General features: G+C 43.2%; 1 protein-coding gene across 3 annotated transcripts in view; it reads right to left on the bottom strand.

Moving 5' to 3' along the window:
- Positions 1-1,500: 1,500 nt before the first annotated feature.
- Positions 1,501-24,827, bottom strand: part of FAM110B (family with sequence similarity 110 member B) — a 146,208-nt gene continuing 122,881 nt past the window's right edge. For all 3 annotated transcript variants that reach the window (XM_028533959.2, XM_036031131.1, XM_028533960.2), the window contains one exon: positions 1,501-4,378. In XM_028533959.2, coding sequence (XP_028389760.1) covers positions 2,944-4,056 — 1,113 coding nt within the window. In that variant the 5' untranslated portion in view covers positions 4,057-4,378 and the 3' untranslated portion in view covers positions 1,501-2,943. The remainder of the gene's footprint in view (positions 4,379-24,827) is intronic.

Here is a 24,827-nt window from a genome sequence, read left to right as displayed (position 1 = left end):
CTTTATAGAAACTCTAATTTCAAGAACAAAAAGAAAATGAGTTCCTACTTTCTTTAAAGTGAAGCAAAAAAAGCCTCATTTGTCCATTGTACAAATAAGGCCACAGAATATTAGACTCAATTATAGTGGGATGATTTATAGACCCGTTGAAATCTAATTTAATGTGATTTTGAAATGTTGGAAGATTCAGTAGAATCTATGAGTAAAACAACATAGGGCAGTGGTATTAAATTAGCAAAGAAGTGCTCATCCATCTCCCAAACTGGTTTCCTTAGAAAAAGAATATCTATTTTTGGATTTCAATAGCCCCAGAAAGAGATGGATTATATAAGCACTAAGACTTGAATACAGGGTCCAGCACAAATAATGCCCTTTTTAAATCACAAAATCATCAGCACATAATTCTGTAACATGACAATATCACACTCAAGCACACCATATGACATTTTAGGTGACATATTCAAATTAAAACTATACATTATTACACCCATTTTATGACCCTACCAACCACACTTAAGCCGGCCTTACTCCTGCCAGACCCTGTATTTTGAATGGCCACATTTCCATCCCAGTGCTGAGGGAAGAAAATGTGTGTTGGTGTGTTTTTTCATCCCATTATCTTCAATGCACTGTCCAATCACCACTCAACCACATTTCAAAATGTTTCTTCTGGGAAGTAAAATTCTAGCTGAACTGAAGATTAATCAGAGAACCAGGAAGAATTCAGAACCAGTAGAGTCAAGGAACCAAATTTCATTTTCAGAAGAAAAATGTTTATGAACAGTAATAGCTGGGAGTCGCATCACTTGTTTCTGAAAATGGCTTTTTAAATAATGCTTTATTTTACATATTATTGAATATAAGGAATTTTGAAGAAATATTAACCTTCAAATAACTTGATTCAATAAATACTTGTTGAATACTAATTGTCCTAGTAGCAGATATTTCTCTTAAAATAAATGTGACAATCCAAGTCCCCTGAGGCAGAGACTATGTTGCTGACCACAAGCGTCCCCCCCCCCACCCCCCATCTGTTGTGAGGCCTGGGAAAGGAGTGACTCCACAAATGACACGTTGAAAGGAGAATAAATGGCGGAGTGACAGATGCACGAATACGTGTCACGTTAATGATGTTGGGTGGGTGTAAGAACAAGGCTGTAAATTTCCAAGGTATGTCTCCATTGTAAGAACCCAAACATATTTACAACTGAAGAGTCTAGTGGAAGATGTGAAAGACTTTGATGTTTAGGATAAAAATAACCAAGGTGTGAATTAAGAAGAGAAAGCCTATTTAAGGAACCTTGAGGCAACTATTTTAGCAAAAGCACATTGCTGTAGCAACAATTAAGAGCACCGAGGTTCAAAATAGTTGTGATATAGTGAAAATAACAATGAAACAATGTTTCTTCAAGACTATCAAAAATTTGCTTCTGGCTCATATTCCAAAGTTAAACTTTTGTGGAGGGAGCAAAGGAAAAGTACAAAGAGAAACCACCACCATTAGTGCCTGCACCAGAGCTATTTATTAGCGTAACTTTTTCTTTTTTTTCTTCAAGATTCTATAACAACTGAAGTATGTACAAAGTCTTACAGCATTTACACCATAAAAAGTTTCGTATGAGCTGACGAAGTCTGTGGTAGTGCTCCCGAACTTCAGAGCATAACTACAAGAGCAGTGAAGTAGGCCGCTGCACGTGTCCCTCTCTGCTACCACACCACAGCCGTCAGCTGGTTGACAGCCAACTGGAAGACAGGTTATTGGGGAAAAAAGGGAACAAGTCGATATGCAGCACTAGACACCATGGAGTGGGGGGAGCTACATAGCATTGTGTTTCTACAGTTTCATAGGGCTGTAACCAAGGTCCACAGCTTGAGAGAATAACATATGCAAGACAACACAATCACACTGCTCAGTTATGGTTCAGCTACCAAAGGTGTGCACTGTTGAAGAGGAGGCTCTATACACTGATATGGCTGGTATTTCCATTTGTGTTCATGTCTTCAGATAGCGCAAACCTGCACAAACCCCACTTCCCTCTTCCAGATAAAACAACAATGGAAGGGAAGTAGGGAATCAGCGTGGAATTAGTTATTGAGCAAAAAAACCCCCCCCCAAACCTCCCAAAATTTTAAGACATCAAGTAACAGGTTTAGAGTGGTCATTCCTGTCAAAAGATTAATAGTAGAAATTTCTGAATGAACCCAAATCAGAAAAATATCAACAATACCCCGGATATTCAACCTCCCAGATCTAATCACCTTCATTGTATCTGACTGTCTTTTCTTGGGGTCAGTATGACACAGAACCACCGATATTTATTTACACACTGAATAGGAGACAGAATGTAGCATCGTTGCCCAATCATTACTTTAAGCAAGTGGCAAGAGAATTGCAACATGTACGTGATTAACATCAGGCTTACCACTTTCTTCCTCAGAAAACCCAGCCTGGTTCTATCTTAGGTCAGTCACTCTCTCTGCTTGGTAGCAGATCCCGTTTATTTCCCCATTGTTTTGGTCTCACATGTAGGCAAATTGGCTTTTTATTTCAAAAAGATTCTACTCTCAATTTAAAAGCCAGTTGATAAAACTTTTAATTAAGACACAATAGCATGGGATAGAAAACACAAGAACCACATAAATATTGAAGAAGTTGTATACCGTTTTCGTGTAAACAGTTTAGCTTGAGATCAAAGCCCTAATCAGATTCTGGCTGGAAACGTTTGGCAGAGGACCGTGTGTTCAGCCAGGCTCTGCAGCCACGGTTGACGTGGATGCCAGGTCAGTCCCCATGTTGACAGGCATGCAACTTGAAAACATTGCACAACAAGCAACACAAAGAGAGTGGAGAAGCTCACAACACTTCAAGGAGACCTCACAACCTTCACAACTGCGGATGCACAGACAGAGACCCACCCCTCCCTCCTTCTCACGCACTTGCTCTTACACGTGGGAGACCTTCTGTGACTCTCTAGCTTGTTTGATGCTATATAACCACTTGATGATCCTAGCATTTCTTTCGATGGCAGAAATGCCATATGGCACCCGGTCATTGGCACTGTCATCATTTCTAAGGTCACTGTTACTGTCCTGAGACTGTTCACAGTCCGAGCTGATCATGCTTGCACTGCGGAAGTTGAGGGATATGATGTCGGAATTAGCCCTTGCAAAGTTTTCCATGCCAAGGTTTTCCAGCTCTTCTGGGTCCAGTCCGCAGTAGTTGAAGAACCTCTCCACGTCTGCGTCCACTCGGAAATACCTGTCACTCAAGTCCGACTTCGACCGCTGCAGGGAGGGCCTTCGGCTGACTCCACAAGCAGGTTCCACCGGGTCAGCTTCGGGGGACTTAATGGTGGCGAGGGCGGCCACCTTGGGTTTGGGAGGCAGCGGAGGGGCGGAGCTACTGCAGGGGATCGCTTTTAGGGGCTTCACACTGGTCACTTTGCGGATGTCCGAGGAGCTGTGGGAGACGTGGAGGAAGGACTCTGCCGTCTGCTCCAGCAGCCTCCTGCCCACGTGGGAACTACTCTCCTGCGGGCTCCCGCGGCCCTGCGTCGGGTAGACTTTCAGGGACTCAGCGAAGGAGTGCCGGTGCAGGTCTGTGGTGTCTGGCCTGTGAGGGGGCCAGTTTCTCGAGCTGTGCTTGTGGCCCGAGGCCGAGCTGGAGCCTTCCGAGCTGTTGATGATGTTCTTCAGGATCTCGAGCTTCAGGGTCTCCCTCTGCACGCCGCTCTCCGTCTTGGCGTTGGGCCCGAACACTTTGAGCGTGGGGCTGCCCAGCGCGCGCTTGGCACCCGGGCACACTGGGGGCTTGGCCAGCACCGCAGGCTTCACTGGCTCCTGCTTTGCGTTGATGACCTCCTGGCTCTTGACATACTTGGCCTTGTCCGCTTCCAGTCTCTCCACAGCGCTGAGTCTTTTGGGGTTGGGCTCAGCCTGCCTGCGAAAGTAGTCGGGCCCTTTGTTGAGGATGCGCAGGGGCACCGCGGAGGTGAAGGTGCCCGCGGGGCTGACCGGTTTCACCATGCTACCTGTCTGTAGGGTCTCCGTGGGCATGGTGGGTGGTCTCTCCCCGGCGGCCGTGTTGGATTTTCTTCTGGGCGCCTCCGGATGCGCTGAATAGACACATGTACACGGAGCACAAAGGGCAGCAGACGGACCCTGGAACCTCAGTGTCAGCAGCGGCAGTAGGAGCAGCGCCTCATCTCACAGCCCATTAACCGCCGCCTTGTCTTTAAGTCACTTTCCCCCTTTCAGGCAGCCCCCGTACAAAAAGGCCACAAGCCACAAGTTCCTCGAATCTGCTCCGCCTCCTCCTTTCTTCTCCCCGAGGATGTGGGAGTCTCCTCTAGGTCTTTGTGTTCAACTGCAGGCAGAGCTGAAACACAAAAAAGCCAACCACGGGTTAGGATGGGCGAGTGACATCACGGCTGTAGCAACCTAGAAACCCCTGGCGCCACCGCTGCCTCCACCTCGGCAGACCACTGCGCTCCCCCGCGCCCGGGCCTTTCAGGGAGGGATCCCAGTTCCCAGAACGCGAGGCTGGGCTGGGAGTCCGAGCCTGCGCCTCGCGCACCGCTGGCAGAGGCTGGAGTCTGGGAGAAAGGGGCTGACATTTCCCACGCGTGAACTCTTCCAGCTGCCTCCCCATTGGTGGGAACCGCCTCTGATCACACCCAGTCGGCCTCACTATTGTCAAAACCCAGGAAATGCTAGATGAATGTAGAAATGCGGGTTTAGCAAAGCGCAGTTCCTAGTTCATTAAATGCTGCTGGGTTCCTAAGAATCCCTACCTGCTTTAGGCTGCAACATCCGTTAAGTTTTGTCTGTTTTGAAATGAAGCAAAACTTCTGATTTCTTACTACCCATCTCTCAATTAACACTTGAAACAAGCACTTAACTCTTCAACAACTAAAGCAATGGACAGAAGTGGGATCAGCAGTGAAGAGGACAAATTTTTAGTAATCAATATGTTGGAGTTATCTTATTTTTGCCAATCAATAATTTAAAAACACTTCCTCCTGGAAACAAAGAATGCTTATGAAGTTCATCCTACTGCAAGCTTATTTTTTAATTAAAAAAAGCTAGAAATATTTCTAGATTAAGTATAGAAGTAGACAATTTGATTTGAAATGCTCCATCGTTTTTCACATTTAATGAGCAGAAATCAAAAGTTAGTTTTGTGGTATTTTCCCAACCCTGCTAGAAAACAAAGAACAAAATCTTAAGATGTCAATCATACCTAAAATATTACTGTACAGAGAACTTGCATAATAGTTAAGCATTCATGGAACTAAGTCATGGCTTTCTGAACTTGCCTACTCCCACCCCCAACCTAAACCAATATAATGAAACACTTATCAATCTTCCAATGTGGATCTGTAGGGAGTTTTTCTACTGCAAAACAATAAAGCATTTATCTCTGCAGCCCTGGACCAGCTCCTCCGCTCGTCTGTTACCGCTGGCAGAGAACACCTATGAGGCCATCAGCTTTTGAAAGTAACTGGTAAAGACCTTTCTAACATTTTTGGTTATAATTAGGACTACTGGATAATGTAATCAACTAATATGTCAAATAACTAATTTATAAAACAAGTAGTAATATTACTATAAAATCATCTGCTCTCATGGTAAAAAATGAAGTGTCTATTAATAACAACTGGGGGGTGATATTTCTCCTTAATATCTTTTGAAATTCTTAATCTCTATATACACCCAATTGCCATTTTTTGTCAGAGACAATTTTGGTACTCTGCGAAAGGATTTGTTCTAATAAAAATACTTTCCTGTGCAAGATCTGAGAAACCTCAAGGCAATTTCTACATAATGATTTCCTTAATTGTGTGGTTCTATTATAATACTTCAATTTAGTTTAAAAAACCACCTCCTTTTATGAAGATTAAGTGAGATTGTTTCTTTGAACACATTTTGAAAGAAATGCCAGAAGAGAAGTGACAGTTACTCTGCAGGGCCTCTGGATCTGTCCATCCACCACCCTGGGCCCACCTCACTGGGAAGATGAGCTGGGCCCCCCTCCACTAAGGGAGCTCACAGATAGAACAGCAGAGTCTGGGCTCAGAGACAAACCCTTTGCATCACACCAAGGGTGCTTGAGAGAAGTCTGCTCCCAGGACAGGCCGTGTTTCCTACAGCAGAGCAGCTGTGGCCTCTTCACTGATGACCTCTACAACTTCCAAAATTCATCAAGGGAGAGGACGGTTTCAGAATGTTCAGGGACAGAGTGAGAGATAGGACTGACTTCCGCACCCATCAGCTTTCTGCCTAAGGACCACAGCAAACCTCCAGCAAGCAGGGAGATGGCCTAGCAGGCAACAGGAGACAGAGCTTATACCTCTTCTTCTGGGGCCTTGTCCCCTTCTCTATGAGTGACATGAGATGCCCGGACGAGATTCCTACCCCTTCTCCATCTAAAATCACATGGTTCTGAGGAGCTAACACCAAGTGAGTTACTTCTAATTTCTCCTGGGAATATTGGCCCGTGACTGAACTTTTCTACAGTTACTGCAATTGCTGTTCTTAGGAAAATGTTCTTTGAGTGATGAGCTATAGTTAAACATATAACATCCACTGGCATCAAAGCTCATAATGGCCTGTCTTCTAATTCTATCATATAACCAAAAGCCTGAAATGTCCACTACTGACCTGGCCATTAAGGCAAGCGTTGGTACCATTCAGAACACTATATAAAAATTGTTACTCTCACCCCGGCCAGGTTGCTCAGTTGGTTGGTTCACTGCCCCATGCACCAACGGTTGTGGGTTCAATGCCCGGCTGGGGCACGTACAGGATGTAACTGATCAATATCTTTCTCTCTCTCTTAAAATCAATAACTATATCCTTGGGTGACGATTTTTAAAAAATCATTACTCTGAACTCATGAGACTGGGAAATATCTATTTTATAGGAAGTGTCTTTTAGAATGCCCATTGGCTTCCTTTCACTCTCTCTTCATGGAAAAGAAGGTACGGACATAGGCAAACAGAGGCGGACACCCTCAGGATGACCCCTCTAGGCACTCCACACCACCCAACCTCAGGAAGCAGTTGTGAGACATAAAGCCGGTGTGAAAGAATAGGATTATGTAAGAAAAACTAATTATCTGTATATACGCTTCAGTTTTGTTTGTCTCCCTCCCCCTACCCTGTCATTCTCAATTTCCCTAATAATTTCAACACACTGATGATGTTTAGAAATAACCAGATCAGAGTTTAAAAGTTTTAGTTAGAATTCTTTGAAGAGAAAAAAATAAAGCATCTTATTGGAAGAATCAAAAGCCATAGAACAAGCTGCAGGAATGGACTGGATGATACAGGATAATAAGGCACAATCTAAGTTTATACCTGTTTTAGCCAACAAACTAAAGCTACTTCAAACATTCCGAAGGGGGCCTTGGCTGCTTCTCCTCTTTCTTACATAATCCTTGGCTCCTGTTCTTTGACTCTGTGATGTTTAAGCAGTGTTGGCTGGGACAGAGCTGTGTAGTCCTAGAGTTTTGTATGAGGTAGACCAGGTACATTTGAGAAGGCCAGTCAAGTGGTTGATGACACACCTGGAAACTGGACCTATGTTTCGATGTCGTCAATGTGATAACAATGAACAGTGTTCACAGAACGCTGTGGCACAGGACCCCGTGCTGACGCAGCCCTGCCGCAGGGCCCCTGTGGGGCGGCCAGGACCTGCCAGGAGCACACCAGGGGTTGGGCCTTCTATTTCCTCCCCATCTTGTTTCAGGGAAGGAAAGTGAGTGTCAGCCACATAGGGTTTCGTAAACAAAAGTTTTACACAGCCCAGCTTGACTCCTGACTTCTGGCTAAGGAAAGAACACAGCCTGAGGGAGAGAGAAACTTCTGTTCATGAACCATTTTGGCAACATTCTACCTCATTTAGTATCGATTTGAAAATTTCATGGAAGGATAAAAAGGATTGGAGAATAAAACTCGGCTGAGCTGAGGTACAAAATGACCCACCAAATCAGGGCAGACATGAACTTGACAGCAACCTGGCCTGGGGGGTGACTGCAGGGCAGAGTCCTGCCTGCTCCCTCCCTGCCTGAACCCTGGCCATAGGGGTCACATTATCTGTGTGGGAGTCCTGGTCTGTGTGAGGAGGGCCGCCATGGCACAGAGCCAGCCAGGCACAGAGGACACAGCCATGAAGAAATGGTGATGCCCATTCACCCTGGTGGCACTTGTACACCCTCAGGGAACTCCTTCAGACATAGAAACTGTTTCAGCAGCTTTGGGGTGGGGCCCTAGATTCTGCCTTTCTCAGATGCCTAGGAAGCTGGCCCAGCCTCTGAGGGGGAAAGGGAAAGGAAAGGAGACTCAGTCCTGAGCATCTATTACTAACGAGCGTTAGACTCGAAATGCCTCTGGCACAGAGGAAAGAGCCAAACTTTCTTGTCTCTTAAATGAGTAAGAGTCTGGGGCTTTGGGGGCACAAAAATAGCAATCCCAGAGAATTTGAAACTTTTAAAACCAAAGTAGCCTAAATCTTTCTAACCTCAAACCAGCCAGCTGCACAGAGGGACAGTTAGGTCTAAGACCAGGAGCCTCGGCGGATGTGTGATGTTGGGGAGACCCAGCAGGCTGGCTCCAGGAACCTTTGCAACCTTGGAGGCAGCTGGAAATAGAAAATGAGCCTCAATATACACGGTTTATACTCGGCGTGGTCACTCATAAATTATATTAATGTCTAATGATTGTTTTACTCCTGAAATGAATATAATATTGTATGTTGACAGTGACTGAAAAATAAAAAATCCTGATTTTATTGAAAAAAATGCATTCAGAAGTCCAAATATTTTTCATAAATATCTATAGCTTGCATTCTGGTGTTCATATACTAGCACTTTTTAATAATGTAATTATTCTTAATTAACAATTTATCATTTTAATGTTTCCTGTTGTTTTAAAACTAGAGTTTAATATGAGATATTTGTCTTGATAACTTTATACATCAGGTTTCAATTAAACTTTAATGTCTACTGTATATGTATATATATGAAGAAACAATGCCCTTTGATTTATTCTCCTGTGTCCCAAATTGAATTCTTTTTCCTCGACAACTGGATAAAGTGGCCAAATATTATCCATCTAAAAAACCGCTTAAAGACGGCGTTCTTCCAACCCAGGCGGTACACACTTGAGTGCCTGTGAGGACAGCGGGTAACTGCGGCCTCCCGCTAGGGGCTGCCGGGGCAACGGGTGTCGGCATTGAAACAGCAAATTCAGACCTCTGCTCAGCCTCTCCTGATTTTAAAATTCACTATCATAAAATACTGCAGGCTAATTGCTCCCAGTAAGTCAAAAAGAAAAACACACTTAATGCCTAATTCGTATTTAAATGTTAGGTGGGAAGAAAGCGCAGGAACTAGAATGAGGACCCCATGACTGAACACACCCCAGCTTCCTCCAAGGGAGTTTGTTCAGTGTGTGAAAACCAGCCATTAGTCGGGTGTGTCATGGCAGGGAACTCACTCAACTCCAGGTCAACTAACACCTCAGTGTCCTGGCCTTACCTACGAAAATGAATGCGTTGAATTTAGTGAACTTGAAAATATCTTCAGCTCCAACATTCTTGGAGGTAAAGAGCAAAAGAAGCAATTTACCTTTGAGGTTAATAAGAAATCTCAAAAAAGTGATGTTCCAATTTTCTTCCATGTCCAATCACAAAACACTGCAATAGGAGTAAAACTGTCCCGGTTGCTTTTTGTTTTTTGCTAAAGTGTTTGTGCTTACTGACTTCATTTGAAGGTTCCAGCTTGCCTGGGGGCCACTGTCTTAACTCTGTGCTTGGTTTTTCCCATTTAAGAACAGAGAAGCATCCTGGTCATTGAAGTAAAAATGCACAGTTTCCTAGGACAATGTTAACTTTTGAACTTTTTACAAATGTAGGAGAAATGCACTCAAAATATAAGAGTGATTACTGAATTATGTACTGTGTTCAATTGATTAGTACAGATTGAGCAGTTATGTGTAAGGGACTCATGGCAATTTTAAAAAAAGGGTTCAAAATACGTCTGATGAATATTAATTGAGGAACGGTGGTGAAAACTACAGTAGGGCCATCACAAAGGACGTCCCAAACACCACTTCTCAGTAGGTCCATGATCACAGCAGCTCTCGACGGGGTCATGGTACATTCAAGAGAATCAAAAGACGCCGACTGCTGGCACGGAGTGTAAGGGGGAGAGCAGAGAGAACCCTACGGGGGGGGGTGAGAAAGGGGCAGATGGACTTTGGATTCTATACAGAGTAATGGGGAAACATTACAGGGTAATGAAGCATCAGTGACATGGCCAGATTTGCCTTTTTAAGAAATCCTCCTGGCCACAGAGAGAGGGGAATATGAGCGGCAGGTGACCAGTAGCTGCTGAGAGGCCAGAGGTGTCAGCCAGGCTCTGACCAGGAGAGGGGAGGTGCCAGCCAGGCACTGAGTGGCTGCCCATTCTGACACCGCCTTTGGGTTTCAGTCCTCACTCTGTGTCTTAACTGCTAAGTAGCCTTGTGCAGGTTACTCCACCTTCCTGTGCCTCAGGTTTCCCAGATCTAAAATGGTGCTAGTAATCATACCTATCTCTTCAGGGAATTTAAGAAAGTAAAGTAAAGGCATAAAGACACTTTTCATTCATGTCACCCTTATCAGAAGGGTGTCTTTGGCGATGGAGACCAGTGTAGACAATTTCAAGAGGTCCTGTGAGCCCAACTTGGAGACAGACTGAATGTGACGGTGAGGAGGCCAAGTCTGGCTGCTGAGAAGTGGCTTGTGGGGAAGCGCACACTCTCATCCAATCCTCTGTCCCATCCTCCTCTGCACCCCGGGCTCACACCAAACTGTGCCATGGCCACCCCTTCCAGCCAGCTGTGAGCATCCACACTTCTGCCCTTCCCCACCGTGAAGCTTGTCATTTCTTCAACGTGTATCACAAAGAGTTAACGGTATTGTGGTTACCACAAAAATTCTATTTAGAAGCAAAATGTATTAATAAATAATGCTTAGTTCTGTGGGTTAAAGCAGCGATGCCATTCCATTTGGAAGACATTAACTTGTCCATTTTAATTAATATGCCATGTTGTTCAACACTTTCCCCTTTCGCTCCTTCCCAATGTAGTCACTGTTATGATCGCCTTTTATATTGTGAAAAAGCTTGTAAAGAATGAAAAACTAAAGGGGAGTAACAGAAATAAAAAATTAAAGGGGGATGCAACAAAAGCATTTATCAAAGAAATACTAAATTTGAGCAGAAACTAAGAAATCAGAACAAATCATCTGGAAACATTAAGTCAAAACCACCACCCTTGCACGGCCTGAACTGTCTCAGTTACTGAATGATGTGCCTCCTTTTTCGTCACTTGGTGACACCCCTGACCATCTATAATTCTGACAGCTGAACCTTCTCTATTCAGCCATCAGCTCCGAGCTGTAAATGAAATCATCTTTTTGCCAACCTACGATCACTTTATATATTCATGGAAACCATGGGCTTTTCCTAATAACATTCAAACTTTAATTCTAGTGTTTTAGACATTTTTTTGCTTATGCTTTCAGTTGGCTGGAGTAGGTTTTTAAATAACATTTAATAAAAAAAATCCTTTCCCTAGGTTTCCATTCCTTTGCCTTAATTTTCCACATGTTGGCTAAACCATTTCCCTCTTTTTAGCAACTTCTTTTGCTTTGTTTCTTTTGACACATAAATTCTATTGGACCAGAGGATAGGAAACGAATGTTGGAATGAGTGTAGACAGCCAGAGAGGCCAACCCTTACCTGCTAATGACTTTATGGATATGGACCAAGGAATAATGTCTCCCCCAGGGGCTCTCATGTGCTGTGCTGAGGCACATTGGTGGAGCAGCACAAAATGTGCACAGGCGTTATTGATAAATGTCTTCCACCAACTGAATGTGTACCAGCAATATCCTCCAGGTGGCACTGTGAACTGAACAAGTCTGGAGGGAAGAGTGGAAGGGGACAATTTCTTACCCACAGAGTTTTCGCTGATTTCAGGTGGGTCAAGAAAGAGAGCAATGCGAATTTGAGACAACTTCGCTTAAGTTGAGTGGGAGCGGGGCCATCTCAAACTCTTTGCTTAGAACTGTGTGTAGGACAGTGGCCAAGTGTGCCTACTCATCTCAAACAGGCAGAGGTTGGACTCAGGGCCCTCTGAAAGTGCAACACAGGAAGGTCTCTTGGAGCTGAGGAACGTGGAGACTGGCTTGTAGCTCAGGCCTGAGAGGTTCAAAAGCAGAGTCTGCGCTGGACTCTCCAAATACAGGATACATGCGAGGGGAAGTTGGGTTTCCATGAGATGAAGGGTGAGGGTTTTCTGAGACCACGCATGTACTTGGGGGAAAGGTGCTCAGGGGTTATCTTAACACAAACTCCCCTCAAAGATCCCCCTGCCAAAGGAAGCCAACAGCTCTGACCCGAGGAAAAGGTTGAGCGCTCCCCCTAGTGGTAGGAGTGATGGCTGCCCCCAGGGAACGAAAAAGTTGCCAAAGAGAAAGAACTTTCGAAATCCCTGGTACCCAGGGAACACCCGATTACAGGAGTCAGACGTAAGGAAGGGAACCTTGTAGTTTTTCCTTTCACAAGCTGCCCACCTTGCACACTCATACACCCACGTGGGGCCCCGAGAGGTTAGACGTGAGGTCTCATGAGTGGGAGAGGAGCTAGAGCAGGAAAAGAGGAAAAAAATTACCCAAGATTGATTAAATTTCCTGTCCCCTCCTCCAGAGGTTTCCAAGCCAACAGGGGCCTCAGCTGGGAGAGGCAGGAGCTAATTTGAACTGGAGGAGAGGTTGGAGTTTTGATCACGATGTTGGACTGAGCTCTTTCATTCCTGAAACTGATCTGAGGACTTTGAATAATTTAAGATGAACTGAAGAGGCTATGGGTCCTGTCTGAGATTTCATCCCAGGGGCAGAAAGGAGAAGTCAGCAGAGTGAATTCTTAGGGCATGGGAAAAAGAGCATACTCTCCTCCTCTTTTTCCCCTAATGATCCAGGCCAGAAAGTAAAATGGGTCCACGCAGTTTCCTCCAGGTTTTCTGTCTGTCTGCCTGTGGGCACAGTGCCCTGGCTTGGTGCAAGAGCGAGGTCCAGGTTTCAAATGGGGTTCTCTGTGCTGGGCCAGTTACAGCTCCAAGACCCTCAGCAAGCAACTCAGGTTCCAGGTACCTGTTTCCTGGTGTACAGAATGTTGACAGTAATGATTTCTACATTTCATGGGCTGACATGAGAATCCCATGAGGTAACACACGGAAAGTGCTTGGCGCGGAGCTCGGCACCGAGTGTGCTCAGTAAGTGGTGAGCTGTTACTCAATTTCGTCCCCGGTGTCTGCAACTTGGCACGATAGTCACCATCATTAGATTTCAAGCTTTAGGGCGACTGAATGATCTTTTGTCTTAAAATGACTCCATTACTCTCCAGTGATAGTGCACATGCTATTTCTGTCAAAGTGGACCGACGGTGCAGTTTCTGTCTAAAAGGCCACTTGAGTGACCCCATTTTTATTGGGTTACAAAGAAAATATGTGGTTGCAAATTTCAAAGCTAACACTTATGTGAGTGAAACAGGCCAGAGTAAATAATAAAGCCATTATGGAAAATGAAATCAAATCTATAAAATTGGTCGGAGAAAAATAATCTCAGGTCAAATCTCAATCCAGGATGGATTCTTGAGTGTCACTCTCTAAAGCTGTTTAGAAAACTCATTTCACATGCTTCTTCATCAGTAAATCCACTACTAATAAAAGGTTATGGGTTTCTCCTAAAATGTCTTCCTCCTATTCAAAACAATTAAAATGAAGTAGGGAATCAAACAAATACAAACATCACACACTCTGGCTCAACATTCATCTTTGGCGGAAGGTAAACACAGTGTTGCAATAAGAAGGCCGCCCACTTGAATGAATGTGGGGAGGCCTACCTTTTACTGGAGATTACAAAAATGCATGCTGTGCATAGCCAGTGCCAAAATCATCTGTAAATCGAAGGATTTACTTGATAAAAATTACTATAAGTAATTAAAAAGCAGGGCCACTAGCATTCCTAATGAAAATCCAATAGGACTGCTGGCCTTATCGAAACAAACCTAAAACGATCCCACTTTTGGCCACTTCTGTCCTCTCCTGGAGAGAGCTGTCCGCGGCTTTCTGTCACGCCAGGAGAATGTGTGAGGCCATAGCTACACTCTAAATGAACATGGAATTCCAGTGACCATAGTCCTTTTCTATAAACCACTACACTTAATCACAGGTTTAGAAGACTCTCGGGTTATGCGAGTCTAAGTGTTAGCTGGCTCTCCACCATGTGGTGGGCCAGGAGCACCTTCCAGCAGCAGGGACAACATCTCAGAGAACTCAAGGATCATGAACTCCAGGGGCAATTCACGGAGTTTCTGAGACATGGTGCTGAGAGATCAACCCATCGTCCTCACAGGGACCCCTTTGAGAGGCAGTCTGGTCTACACAGCAGCAGCAAGACGGTGAGTACAACACCTGTGAGTGATAACCAGACAGCCCGGCCTGGGGACCCTGCATTCAGGTCTCCCACCAACACTGATTTTAAGTATCTGCACTTTATATGTTGCTTCTTCCCGTAACTGTGTAGAGTTATACTTGGTGGCACCTGCATAGCACATACAAAAAGATGAGGGTGGCCACAGAGATAGAATATTCAGTTCTGAATATATTTTTAACTTCTAGTGGACAGCCTCGGGGCAAAGAATAAAACATACTTAAAAATAAATACTGAAGTATGTTAAAGTAAAATTGTAAAACACTTAAACTTGACAAGAAGAAAAAGTAAAGAGCATTTTTTGGAGGGTGAACTATGTTTGCTGTGAATATATCAGGTAAATTGCTCTATAAATGGTTTACAAATTACCTGTTAATATAAGCATTTCTTACTAAGCGTACACATGATGATCCCAAAACCATACTGATACATTTCATAGGTTTTTAAATACAATCCCACCAATATCTCTAAAGCAAGTGTTATCCAGTCTTCACATTTGAGGAAACTGATGTGCAAAGACACTAACTAAGAAAGTTGTCTAAGATACCCATCTGAGCGGCTGTGGGCTCCACACCCCAGTCTGTATAGGTGCACCTTGATCTGCCTTATGAGGTCCCACTATTCCTTCAGCTCTTAACAAGATATGTTTGATGTATTTTACAATGTTTTCTATTTGAATATTATGGCTCAGGAACCCACACTAATTATATTTCAGTTCCTAAAATCTACTCTTTTCACCATTTGCTACTCAGTACCAGCCTCCCCCAGAAGGGAGAAGAGGAAAAGTAATCATTTAACTTGCTATTAAATCAAATAACCATGCTACTTGCTAACAGCTGAAATGCACAAACATTCAAGGTAGATGTTTACAAACTGGGTTCCATTAATTTAACTTTCTTGACACCGCTGACTGCAGAGGTACCAAAGTAAGCTCAACTTTGATGAAAATAACGATTATTAAAAAGAGCAATCAGGCAACATAAGACTGTGTTTTCAATCTGTCTTACTATACAGGGCAATTGGAGAGCAGAGATCACATGCTTTTTATTGCTGTTTCTACCAAAGCCCCCAGCTGTGCACATTGAGACTCTCTACTAAAATGTGCACTGAATTACTGAAAATGCTAAGCACTCAGGAGAATACCTAGCGTATAGTTTTATACTGTAAAGGCTCGATGAAGAGGTCAGATGACAGACTTGGGGAGTGAAACTTGGGAACACAGCGTTCATGAATTTGCAGCAGCCCTCCAAGTGCCTCCTGTGGACAGGAGAGCATGGCGCATGTGCACACACAGAACCTGTTTATTCACATCGTAAGGAATGCATTGGTGCTGAACTGTGCAAAGAACACAAATAGGGTGCAAAGAGAAATCAATACCAGGCAGAACTTTAAAGCAGAATCAGTAGGTTCACTAGAAAAAAAAAGTACTGCTGATCTCACTTGCCATGAACACCTGGAATTATTTTTCACTTCTTGAATAGCTCTTAGTACAGCAATTGTTTGAACAACTTGTTCTTTGCCTCAAGTGTACTCAGAAAAGGAAAACAGTATTTTTTCATTTTCTAAGGACTCAGATGGAATTGTGAGACAAATAATAATTTTCAAAGTAAGACATGGAAGTTGACAGACACCTGTGTCTGCAGCACACATTTTAATCTTCAGCACTTAACACCTCTTACATCATTTGCAAGCTTAGAATGATACCAGGTAAGGCTTCACCACCATTTGCACTTCAAATATTATTTTTGGGCCCATGTGGCAAGGAGCTAGGAATGACTGACAAACTCTGCCTTGCCTGGGTCATTCCATGCTGCCTGTGAGCTCACTGACGCTGAAAGTGGCAGGCCACCCATGTGTCCAGCTGTGTCTGGAGGCAGGCACAGTGCTAGGATGGAGAGGGAGACACCGGTCATCAGGTGAGACATCTGGGGCTGAGGTCACAGGTCCCCTCCCACCTGTCGGTCCTTGCCTGTCACCAGGACTGCTCCTCCTGGTTACATTCTCTGATGTCTGCCTCCACATCCTGCTTCCCTGGCCTGGAACACCCCTGGCCCTGCCCCCCTAGGCCTGAACCAGAGTCTTTCCAGCTGGAGACACTGTGCCCAAACACACTGGGAAGCCTTTTCTGATTTCTCATTTTACATCCAACCCTTCCTTCTCAGCACTTCCTTTATGGTCTTTATTATCAGAGAGGTGGAGACACCCCACTTGCCTCCTGACTCCCTGCCGCTTCAGCCCTGCACCTCCTGCTGGGGGGCTGAAGAGTTCGAACCCTCTCACAGGACCCATGTCTACTGTGTCCAGTTCAGGATGTGTCTTTGCCTCAGTATAAAAGAATGAACAGCTGAAACTACTGAAAAGGCTTTTTTTACTTCCCCACCTTCCTACTCTGGCTGCTCAAACAAACAAAGCTAGCTCACCTAATAGGCTCTCGAAGGATTCAGACCATTGAAGGCACAATAAAAAGAAAAAGTATCTGGTAAATACTTAAAATAAAAAACTACAGACATTGCTGGATGGACAAAACAAAGCTTTCATGAGATCTGAAAACTCTGTTCTCAATGTCCATTCTAGTACAATGTGCTTTTTCTACCCTATCTCTTTATGCTTTCACTTAAAAATGATACTATCTGCCTCATTGGATTCATTTGCAAGCTTCTTATCCCTGTTTACTGAACACAAATGACTCATCCAAAGTGAAAAAGGGAGTTAGTTTTTAGAAAGTTTTTTCTCAGTCTCTAGCATTTCTTTTATTTGTTTAATGAGAAATGGTATTTTCTATTATTTTTTAACATGAAAGAGAATAATTTTGCTTTTGGCAAAAGATGGTTGCTGATATTTTGTGCTTCATGATCTCTCAAAATTCTGGGCCTAATCACTTCAGTCTGAGAAACATAGTAGCTCCCATTTACTGGGTGCCTCCTTCTGTCAGACCTCATGCCAAATGAGGCAGATACCTTGTGCTTATTCTATCAGCCTCACCCAAAAGGCATCATTTGTTGGACTTAGCAGATGGGAAAACTAAAGCTTGAATGGTTTAAGAGATGTTCCTGAAACTAGTGAGTTGAAAGAGCTTGTTGTCAACCTCAGGTCTGTCTGTATTCTAGACCTGTGCCCTTGGACCACTCCCAACAGTCATGGATGCATCCACGGGGGCCAGGAGTGAAGATGGGCCCATTTGGAAGTAAGCCAGAAAGGAAGGGAGGAGAGAACGAGAACTCGTGCCCTCCTCACCACTGCTGGTCCACACAATGCCGGGTCCAAGGCTGCTTTCATAACAAAACCTCCTTTCTGCTGTGAGAGCAAAATCTGTGTGCCCACTGTTGGGAGATACTGGAGTTAGCAGAACTTGCTGCACCAGAGGATAAAGCAGTGGGGGGAATAAGATGCAGGGAGATGTTCTGAAAATTTTGTGAGAAAACACTCATAAAACATATAATAATAGGCACAATAAATCCAATCCATGGCAGTGGCAATAAAAGCTCTTTGGTAAGATTCTCTAAGGCGCTCTCAAAATTTGACTATACCCTCCTTAGTGGAAAATAACTATGCTAATATCTTGCTAAAGAAATGAGAATATCTTCTAAACAACAGAAAAATAACAATGTAGTCATCACCTGATTATATAAAAACCAGACTCTGTCTGGAAGAAGCCTGAGCCCACCTCCGGGCTTGCCTACAGAAGGGCATGGATCCTTCAGACCACGAAGTCCCACTGAATGTGACAAAGACAACTTCATATAATCCCCGCCCTTGAGAGAATGGACTCCAATGGGGACATCTTTAAGCACGTTTATACAGACGTAGAATCTAGACTGCAGGAAGCACCACTAGTGTTTACTGAGCATCTACTATGTACTAGGCAGTGACCAAAATGATGAATAAGATAAATAAAATATGAGTATTATAAGCATAAATGCTAAAAAGAAAAGGGGAGCAAGGATTTAGAATGGGGGAAATTATGGCCGACTTCAAAAAAAGGAGTTTTGGTAAAGTGGTGGAGTTCAGGGCAGAATGAGAACAAAGAAACTGGATACAGGATTGTCATATTTTAGGAGCTTTAACATGCCATGATAGCTTGAGGAGTGAGTAGGATCAAGAGAGGGCTTTTTTGTTTTGTTTTGTTTTTAGACACATCACATTTGTATGTTGGTAAGAATACAGTGGAAAGAGAAAAATGTACATTGATGCAGGAGAGACTTCACATTAATGTGCTGGGTACAGGGGAATAAAAACAAGAACCACAGACTTAAACACAGGTGGTAAATAATGGCTTTTTTTACAGGTGTCAGAACGTTGTGTGGAACTTTTCATAACTGCCTGTGATATTGGGGGAGACCATTTTTTAAAAGGTATATTTTATTGATTATGCTTTTACAGTTGTCCCATCTTTTTCCTCTCCTTCATTTCCATCCTCCTTGCACCCCACCTCCCGCCAGCATTCTCCCCTTTAGTTCATCTCCATGGGTTCTATATATAAGTTCTTTCACTTCCCCATTTCCTATACCATTTTTAATCGCCTCCTGTGTATTTTGTACCTACCAGTTATGCTTCTTACTCCCTATACTTTTCCTCCTATCCTCCCTTTACCCCTCCCTGCTGATAGCCCTTCATATGATCTCCAGTTCTGTGATTCTGTTCCTGTTCTAGTTGTTTGCTTAGTTTGCTTTTGTTTTTTTAGATTCAGTTGTTGATAGTTGTGAGTCTGTTGTCATTTTACTGTTCATGTCTTTGATCATTTTCTTTTTCTTATATAAGTCCCTTTAACATTGCATATAATATGGGCTTGGTGATGATGAACTCCTTTAACTTGACCTTGTCTGGGAAGCACTTTATCTGCCTTTCCATTCTGAATGCTAACTTTGCTGGATAGAGTAATCTTGAATGTAGGTCCTTGCCTTTCATGACTTTTAATACTTCTTTCCAGCCCCTTCTTGCCTGCAAAGTTTCTTTTGAGAAATCAGCTGATAGTCTTATAGGAACTCCTTTGTAGGTAACTGTCTCCTTTTCTCTTGCTGCTTTTAAGAGTCTCTCCTTATCTTTAATCTTGGGTATATTAATAATGATGTCCCTTGGTGTATGCTTCCTTGGGTCCAACTTTTTTGGGACTCTCTGAGCTTCCTGGACTTCCTGGGACACTATTTCCTTTGCCAGATTGGGGAAGTTCTCCATTACTTTTTCAAATAAGTTTTCAATTTCTTGCTCTTTCTCTTTTCCTCCTGGCACCCCTATGATTCAGATGTTGGCATGTTTGAAGTTGTTCCAGCAGTTCTTAGCCTCTCCTCATTTTTTTGAATTCTTGTTTCTTCATTCTGTTCTGGTTGAATGCTTATTTCTTCCTTCTGCTCCAAATTGTTGATTTGAGTCCTGGTTTCCTCCCTTCACTGTTGGTACCCTGTATATTTTCCTTTATTTCACTTTGCACAGCTTTCACTTCTTCCTCTATTTTGCATCCATACTCAACCATTCTGTGAGCATCCTGGTTACCAGTGTTTTGAACTCTGCATCTATCTGATATTGGCTATCCCTTCATCACATAGTTCTATTTATGAAGTTTTGATCTGTTCTTTCATTTGGGCCATATTTCTTTGTCTCCACATAGCTGTTATAAGGGGCAGAGCCTTAGGTGTTCACCAGGGTGGGGCAACCCACCTGGCTGTGTTGTGGCATTGTACATGGGGGAGGGGTCCGGGAGGTGACAATGCTTTTTGCTTGGCTCTCTGACAGCTTTCAGTCACTTCCCTGCTACCCACAAGCAAATTGGGCCCTTCTGGTAATGATTCCATGGTGGTTAGGTTTGTGTATGTTCTAGGACCTTGTGGGTCTCTCCAATGAACTCTCCTGAGAGGCTGAGAGTTTCTCCCATCACCACAACCCCCACAGGTTTTTATAGCTGGAGGTTGATGCTTTATTTCCCTGCACTGGAACCCTGGGTTTCTCCGTTTGTCTTGCTTCTCAGTTGTTGCTCCTGATTTATCCGCATGCAAATGTGGGACTGCCCAGGCCTCCAGCCACTGCCTTGCTGCGAGTCTTCTCTGCCCCAGCTGCCTGTCTCCGCCCTTCCTGTCGATCTGAATGAATGTTTCTTCTTTAACTCTGTGGTTGTCAAATTTTTATACAGTTTGATTTTCTGGCAGTTCTGGTTATTTTTTGTTTTAAATTTTCTTGTTGTCCTTGTTTTGGTTGTACGAGGAGGCAAAGTATATCTCCCTATGCCTCCATCTTGGCTGGAAGTCTGGGAGGAAACATTTTTAAATGATACCAGCTCTATAGCAGTGGCACTGCTGTGATTCAAGGCAGTAACTATACAGACCCCTCGGAGCCTGAGGGTGGGCACAGGGTAGACAGCATCAAGCTGATGTTGAAAGATGTAAAGAAAAACAGTGATGTTGCTGTGGGAATGTGTACTAGACCCAGTGAATCAGTATTTACCTTCTCATAGATTCTCAACTGCCACAGAGCAAAACCTAACAGTGATAGGAAGCAGCAACTTTCCATTCCCTCTCCATCTGCCAAAAGCAAATTATTTGAAAAATTATAATTTTATCTCCTATAAGACAGAGGAAGAGTGTATTGCTTCCTCGAATTTACAATTTACCAACAGGGAAAAATAGCCAAGAATTTGTAGAACATGTAACAGCTAAGAAAGGGAATTGAGCAAATGCCAGTCAAGTGCCTGCCATGTTCCAGGCACTGGAGATACAGACGTGAGTGGAACAGACACAACGTAGCATTCACAGCAGCCCTGCCAGCAGACAGTGCAAATCAGAGTGATGGTGGTGAGATGCTGTGGTTGGAATCCAGGGAACGAGGGCAGAGGAGCACCCAAGGAGAAAGTGAGAGAATACTCATCCTTCTCATAACCATGTTGGTGGTGAGACAGAGGGGAAGGTGTCTGAGAGAAACGGATTACAGAGGACTTGATGGGATTAGTTAAAAATGAGGAAAGGAGAGACCTAGGGAGCATATGTGACCCTGGAGGACAGTCCCATAAGGCTGCTGTGGCCGCATTCTTCAGGTTGGGGGGTCAGGCAATCGGATTCCCCACCCTGGCTTGTTCCACCCTTTACCACCACATGACCTAGAGTGTCTCTAACCTTCAGGTTCCTTAGCTGTGCCACGGAGATGACACTGGGACCTATCTTAGCACAGTGGATAATATGTGTTAACCACTGTCCCTATTAATGAGCTGGAGAAAGTCGGTCTGATGAACATCACAGACTGTGGATATTAGCAGACTGATTTAAGGAAGAATTTTTGTACAATTAAGAGAGTCCCTAATTGGAATTAACTCATTTGTAAAGAGTGAGCTTTTTATCTCACTAAGGGTTTGCAGAGATACCAGCTTACCATCTGTCCAAGAAACTTCAGAGGGGATTCCTTTAATGGGTGGGAAGGTGTGGCAGATAAATGTCAAGTTGTTTTCCGAAAAGCTCTGTGTATGTTTGAAACTCTTCTCACTGCCCAGATTTAATTTACTCTGTTTAGAGCAAGCAGAAAGGAACATGAGGACAGAGAATTCATGAAGACAGAATGTGAAGACAAAAGAAAAGTTGAAGATAAATTGTAATAAGTTACTATGCATGGAAAGCATAATTATACAGGCTATTTTTAGAAAATGGCAAGAATGTTTGAGACAAGCAGATTAAGTCTCCCAAGAAAGACACAGCAAAGGAGAAGCAGCTACTGTAAAAGCAAAGTGGACTAGATGAGTGTAAAAGGGAAAAGCAGAGGGGGGCATCTTGTCAGTTACAATCACCGACCCCTCGCTGTACCCAGGTAGGCTGCCTGCCTTCCTTTCCACACTGTCCCAGCAGTCCAGGGTCTATGCCACAGTGCATGCCTTACACTGTTTCTGTTCTGAAATTCTTGTGCTTCTTTTATAGAATGTTTCTATGTAGAGACTGTATTGCGTTCTTTAAGCAGTGCACAAACTCTTAAACTTCCCAATGAGTTTAAGGGCTGACCCAGGAAATGGTCATGCAGAAGCCATTTACCAGGTTAAGGGATGACCTATGGGCAGCAGAGGTATGGTTGATACCTGGAGGTCAGAGGCAGCCTTTACTGTTATCAAGAGCTGGACGGTTACTAGAGTAAATGTGCTACAGAAGTGTTCTATCTGCCTATAGCGTGTCAGCTTATTTTTGGGATCATGTCATCCCAAATTCTTCAGAGAACACTTGGCCAGCAATTGCAGTGTAGTAACAGTTATTAAACCCTGCAGTCAGGACGGGGTATGTCTGCAACAGGAGGCCACTGGCTCCAAACCGAGAGATACTGCCAGAAGCCACTTTGGATGCAATGCTTGCATCTCCAAATGAATGTTTTGATTCATGTAATTTCCTCCTCCATTAGCTTAGAGGAACGCTAACTCTTCTGTGACATTCTTTTTTCTTTATTGATTTCTAGAGAAAGGGGATTGGATTTTTCTCTTTTGTTTAATAGCTTTAAAGATAGAGGCTTTTAAACTTTCATCTATTTTACTTACTAAAGCACCCCAGGATCGCTCCAATCATTTCTAAAATTCGAGGAGCTTAGTTAGAGCCTTCCCATGTTTACAAGGATATCTAGAAAAATATTTCAATAAATAAAGCCAATAAATATATGAAGACTAAATCATTCCTTTTAGGAAGCTATAATTAACCATTAAAATGAAAATTATCTTGAGACATTGGAAAAAGGAAATTATATTTAAAAAACTATTGCCCCATCTTAGAATGTATTTAAGTAATCCATTGCTAGTTTTTGGACAAAGAACTACTCAATATTCAACTTCTCATTTTTCAATGCCAGCTTTTTCAAACGTTATGATAAACATGATAAAGTGACCTACTTCTCTTGACACCTAAGAAAAGTGATGTGTCATTCCAAAGTCCATTTCTCCCACAGACAGGGAAAAAGAGAATACTTCTAGAGTCATCCTTCTCTGACAGATGGGAAAGACTCTTTTAAATGAAGACCCCCCCCCCCCCCCAAATTCCAGAAAGTATCAAAGGTTCCCTTAGAACAGGACAATTTAATGTAACCTTTGGGTTCAGCTCTCTAGTCAGAATTGGAATGTTCTGATAGACTTAGAATACTCAAAACAGAGCCTTGCAAGGAACTGTGTAGTGCAGTGATATAAGGATTACAGTGATTTTCAAAAAGCAGGATTATCTGAGACAGCGTGAGGTCTGAGTCTCTGCTGAAGCCGATGAAGATGCCAAGACCTCCGGAGGGGCGGGAACACTGACTGTGGGCAGGGCAGACTTTGGACCCAAGTTGGTCTACGTTTGAATCCTGCTTCCGATTCTTCTAGCTCTGTGATGTTGAGCAGGTAAATTCCCTCACTGTGCTTCCATTTTCCCATCTGTTATATGGGAATAATAACAGCACTTTCCTTGGAGGGTGGTTATGAAGCCTCCATATCACAGAATAGAAGGCACTTAGCATAGGGCCTGGCATACAGACCCAAAACACTAAATTTTTACAGTAAAAATGTTATCTCATCAAAAGTACTGAAACTACTTGGTATTCTTGGAAAACCATTTCCTTGGTCAATTCATCATTTTGAAACACATGAAAATCCTATATGTTCTTGTGAAAAGGAAGTTCGTTAAAACAGAATTGTATCTACCAAAAAAAAAAAATCTTTCTTGAGTTTTGAGAGGCATTGCATTAAACCTGTTCAGCAATTTGAGACAAGCTAGCAACTTTACCAGGTTGACTTTTCTGGAGCATCAACCCAGTGCGTCTCTTTATTTAAAGTCTTTGATTTTTTTTTTATCAGAGTTTTACAGTTTTCAGCATTCAAGTCCTACATGTTTTGTTAGATTTACCGTTGGTTATTTCATTTTTTGAGCCATTGTAAATAGCATTATACTTTTAATTTTGGTTTCCATGTGCTCATTGCTGGTACATAGAAATACAACGGACTTTTCTGTGTTGATCTGGTATCCTATGAGCTTGTTGAGTCAACTTTTTTGTTCTAGAGTCAGATTTTTCTTTTTTTTGTAGATCCTTTGATATTTTCCAAGTAGACAATCATGTCAGACAATGTAGACAACAAAGAAGAAGTAGGTATGAGCCAAGTGGACAAAATGAAAATAAGCGAGACAGGGAGGAAGAGTGGCTACCACGCAAAACTTCCCATCAGTTATATGCAAACACAGGATCATTTTTAAAATAGGGAAAATGAAAGGGACCATAACAGCTAAAACAATTCTGAAAAAGAAGAATTAAGTGTGAGAAATCACTCTGCTCAATTTCATGACTATTTAGATAGCTGTAATAATCAACTCTGTGGT

Source organism: Phyllostomus discolor, chromosome 7 (assembly GCF_004126475.2).
Source record: "Phyllostomus discolor isolate MPI-MPIP mPhyDis1 chromosome 7, mPhyDis1.pri.v3, whole genome shotgun sequence".
NCBI classification, from domain to species: Eukaryota; Metazoa; Chordata; class Mammalia; order Chiroptera; family Phyllostomidae; genus Phyllostomus; species Phyllostomus discolor.
This window is presented reverse-complemented; position numbering and strand designations above follow the sequence as displayed.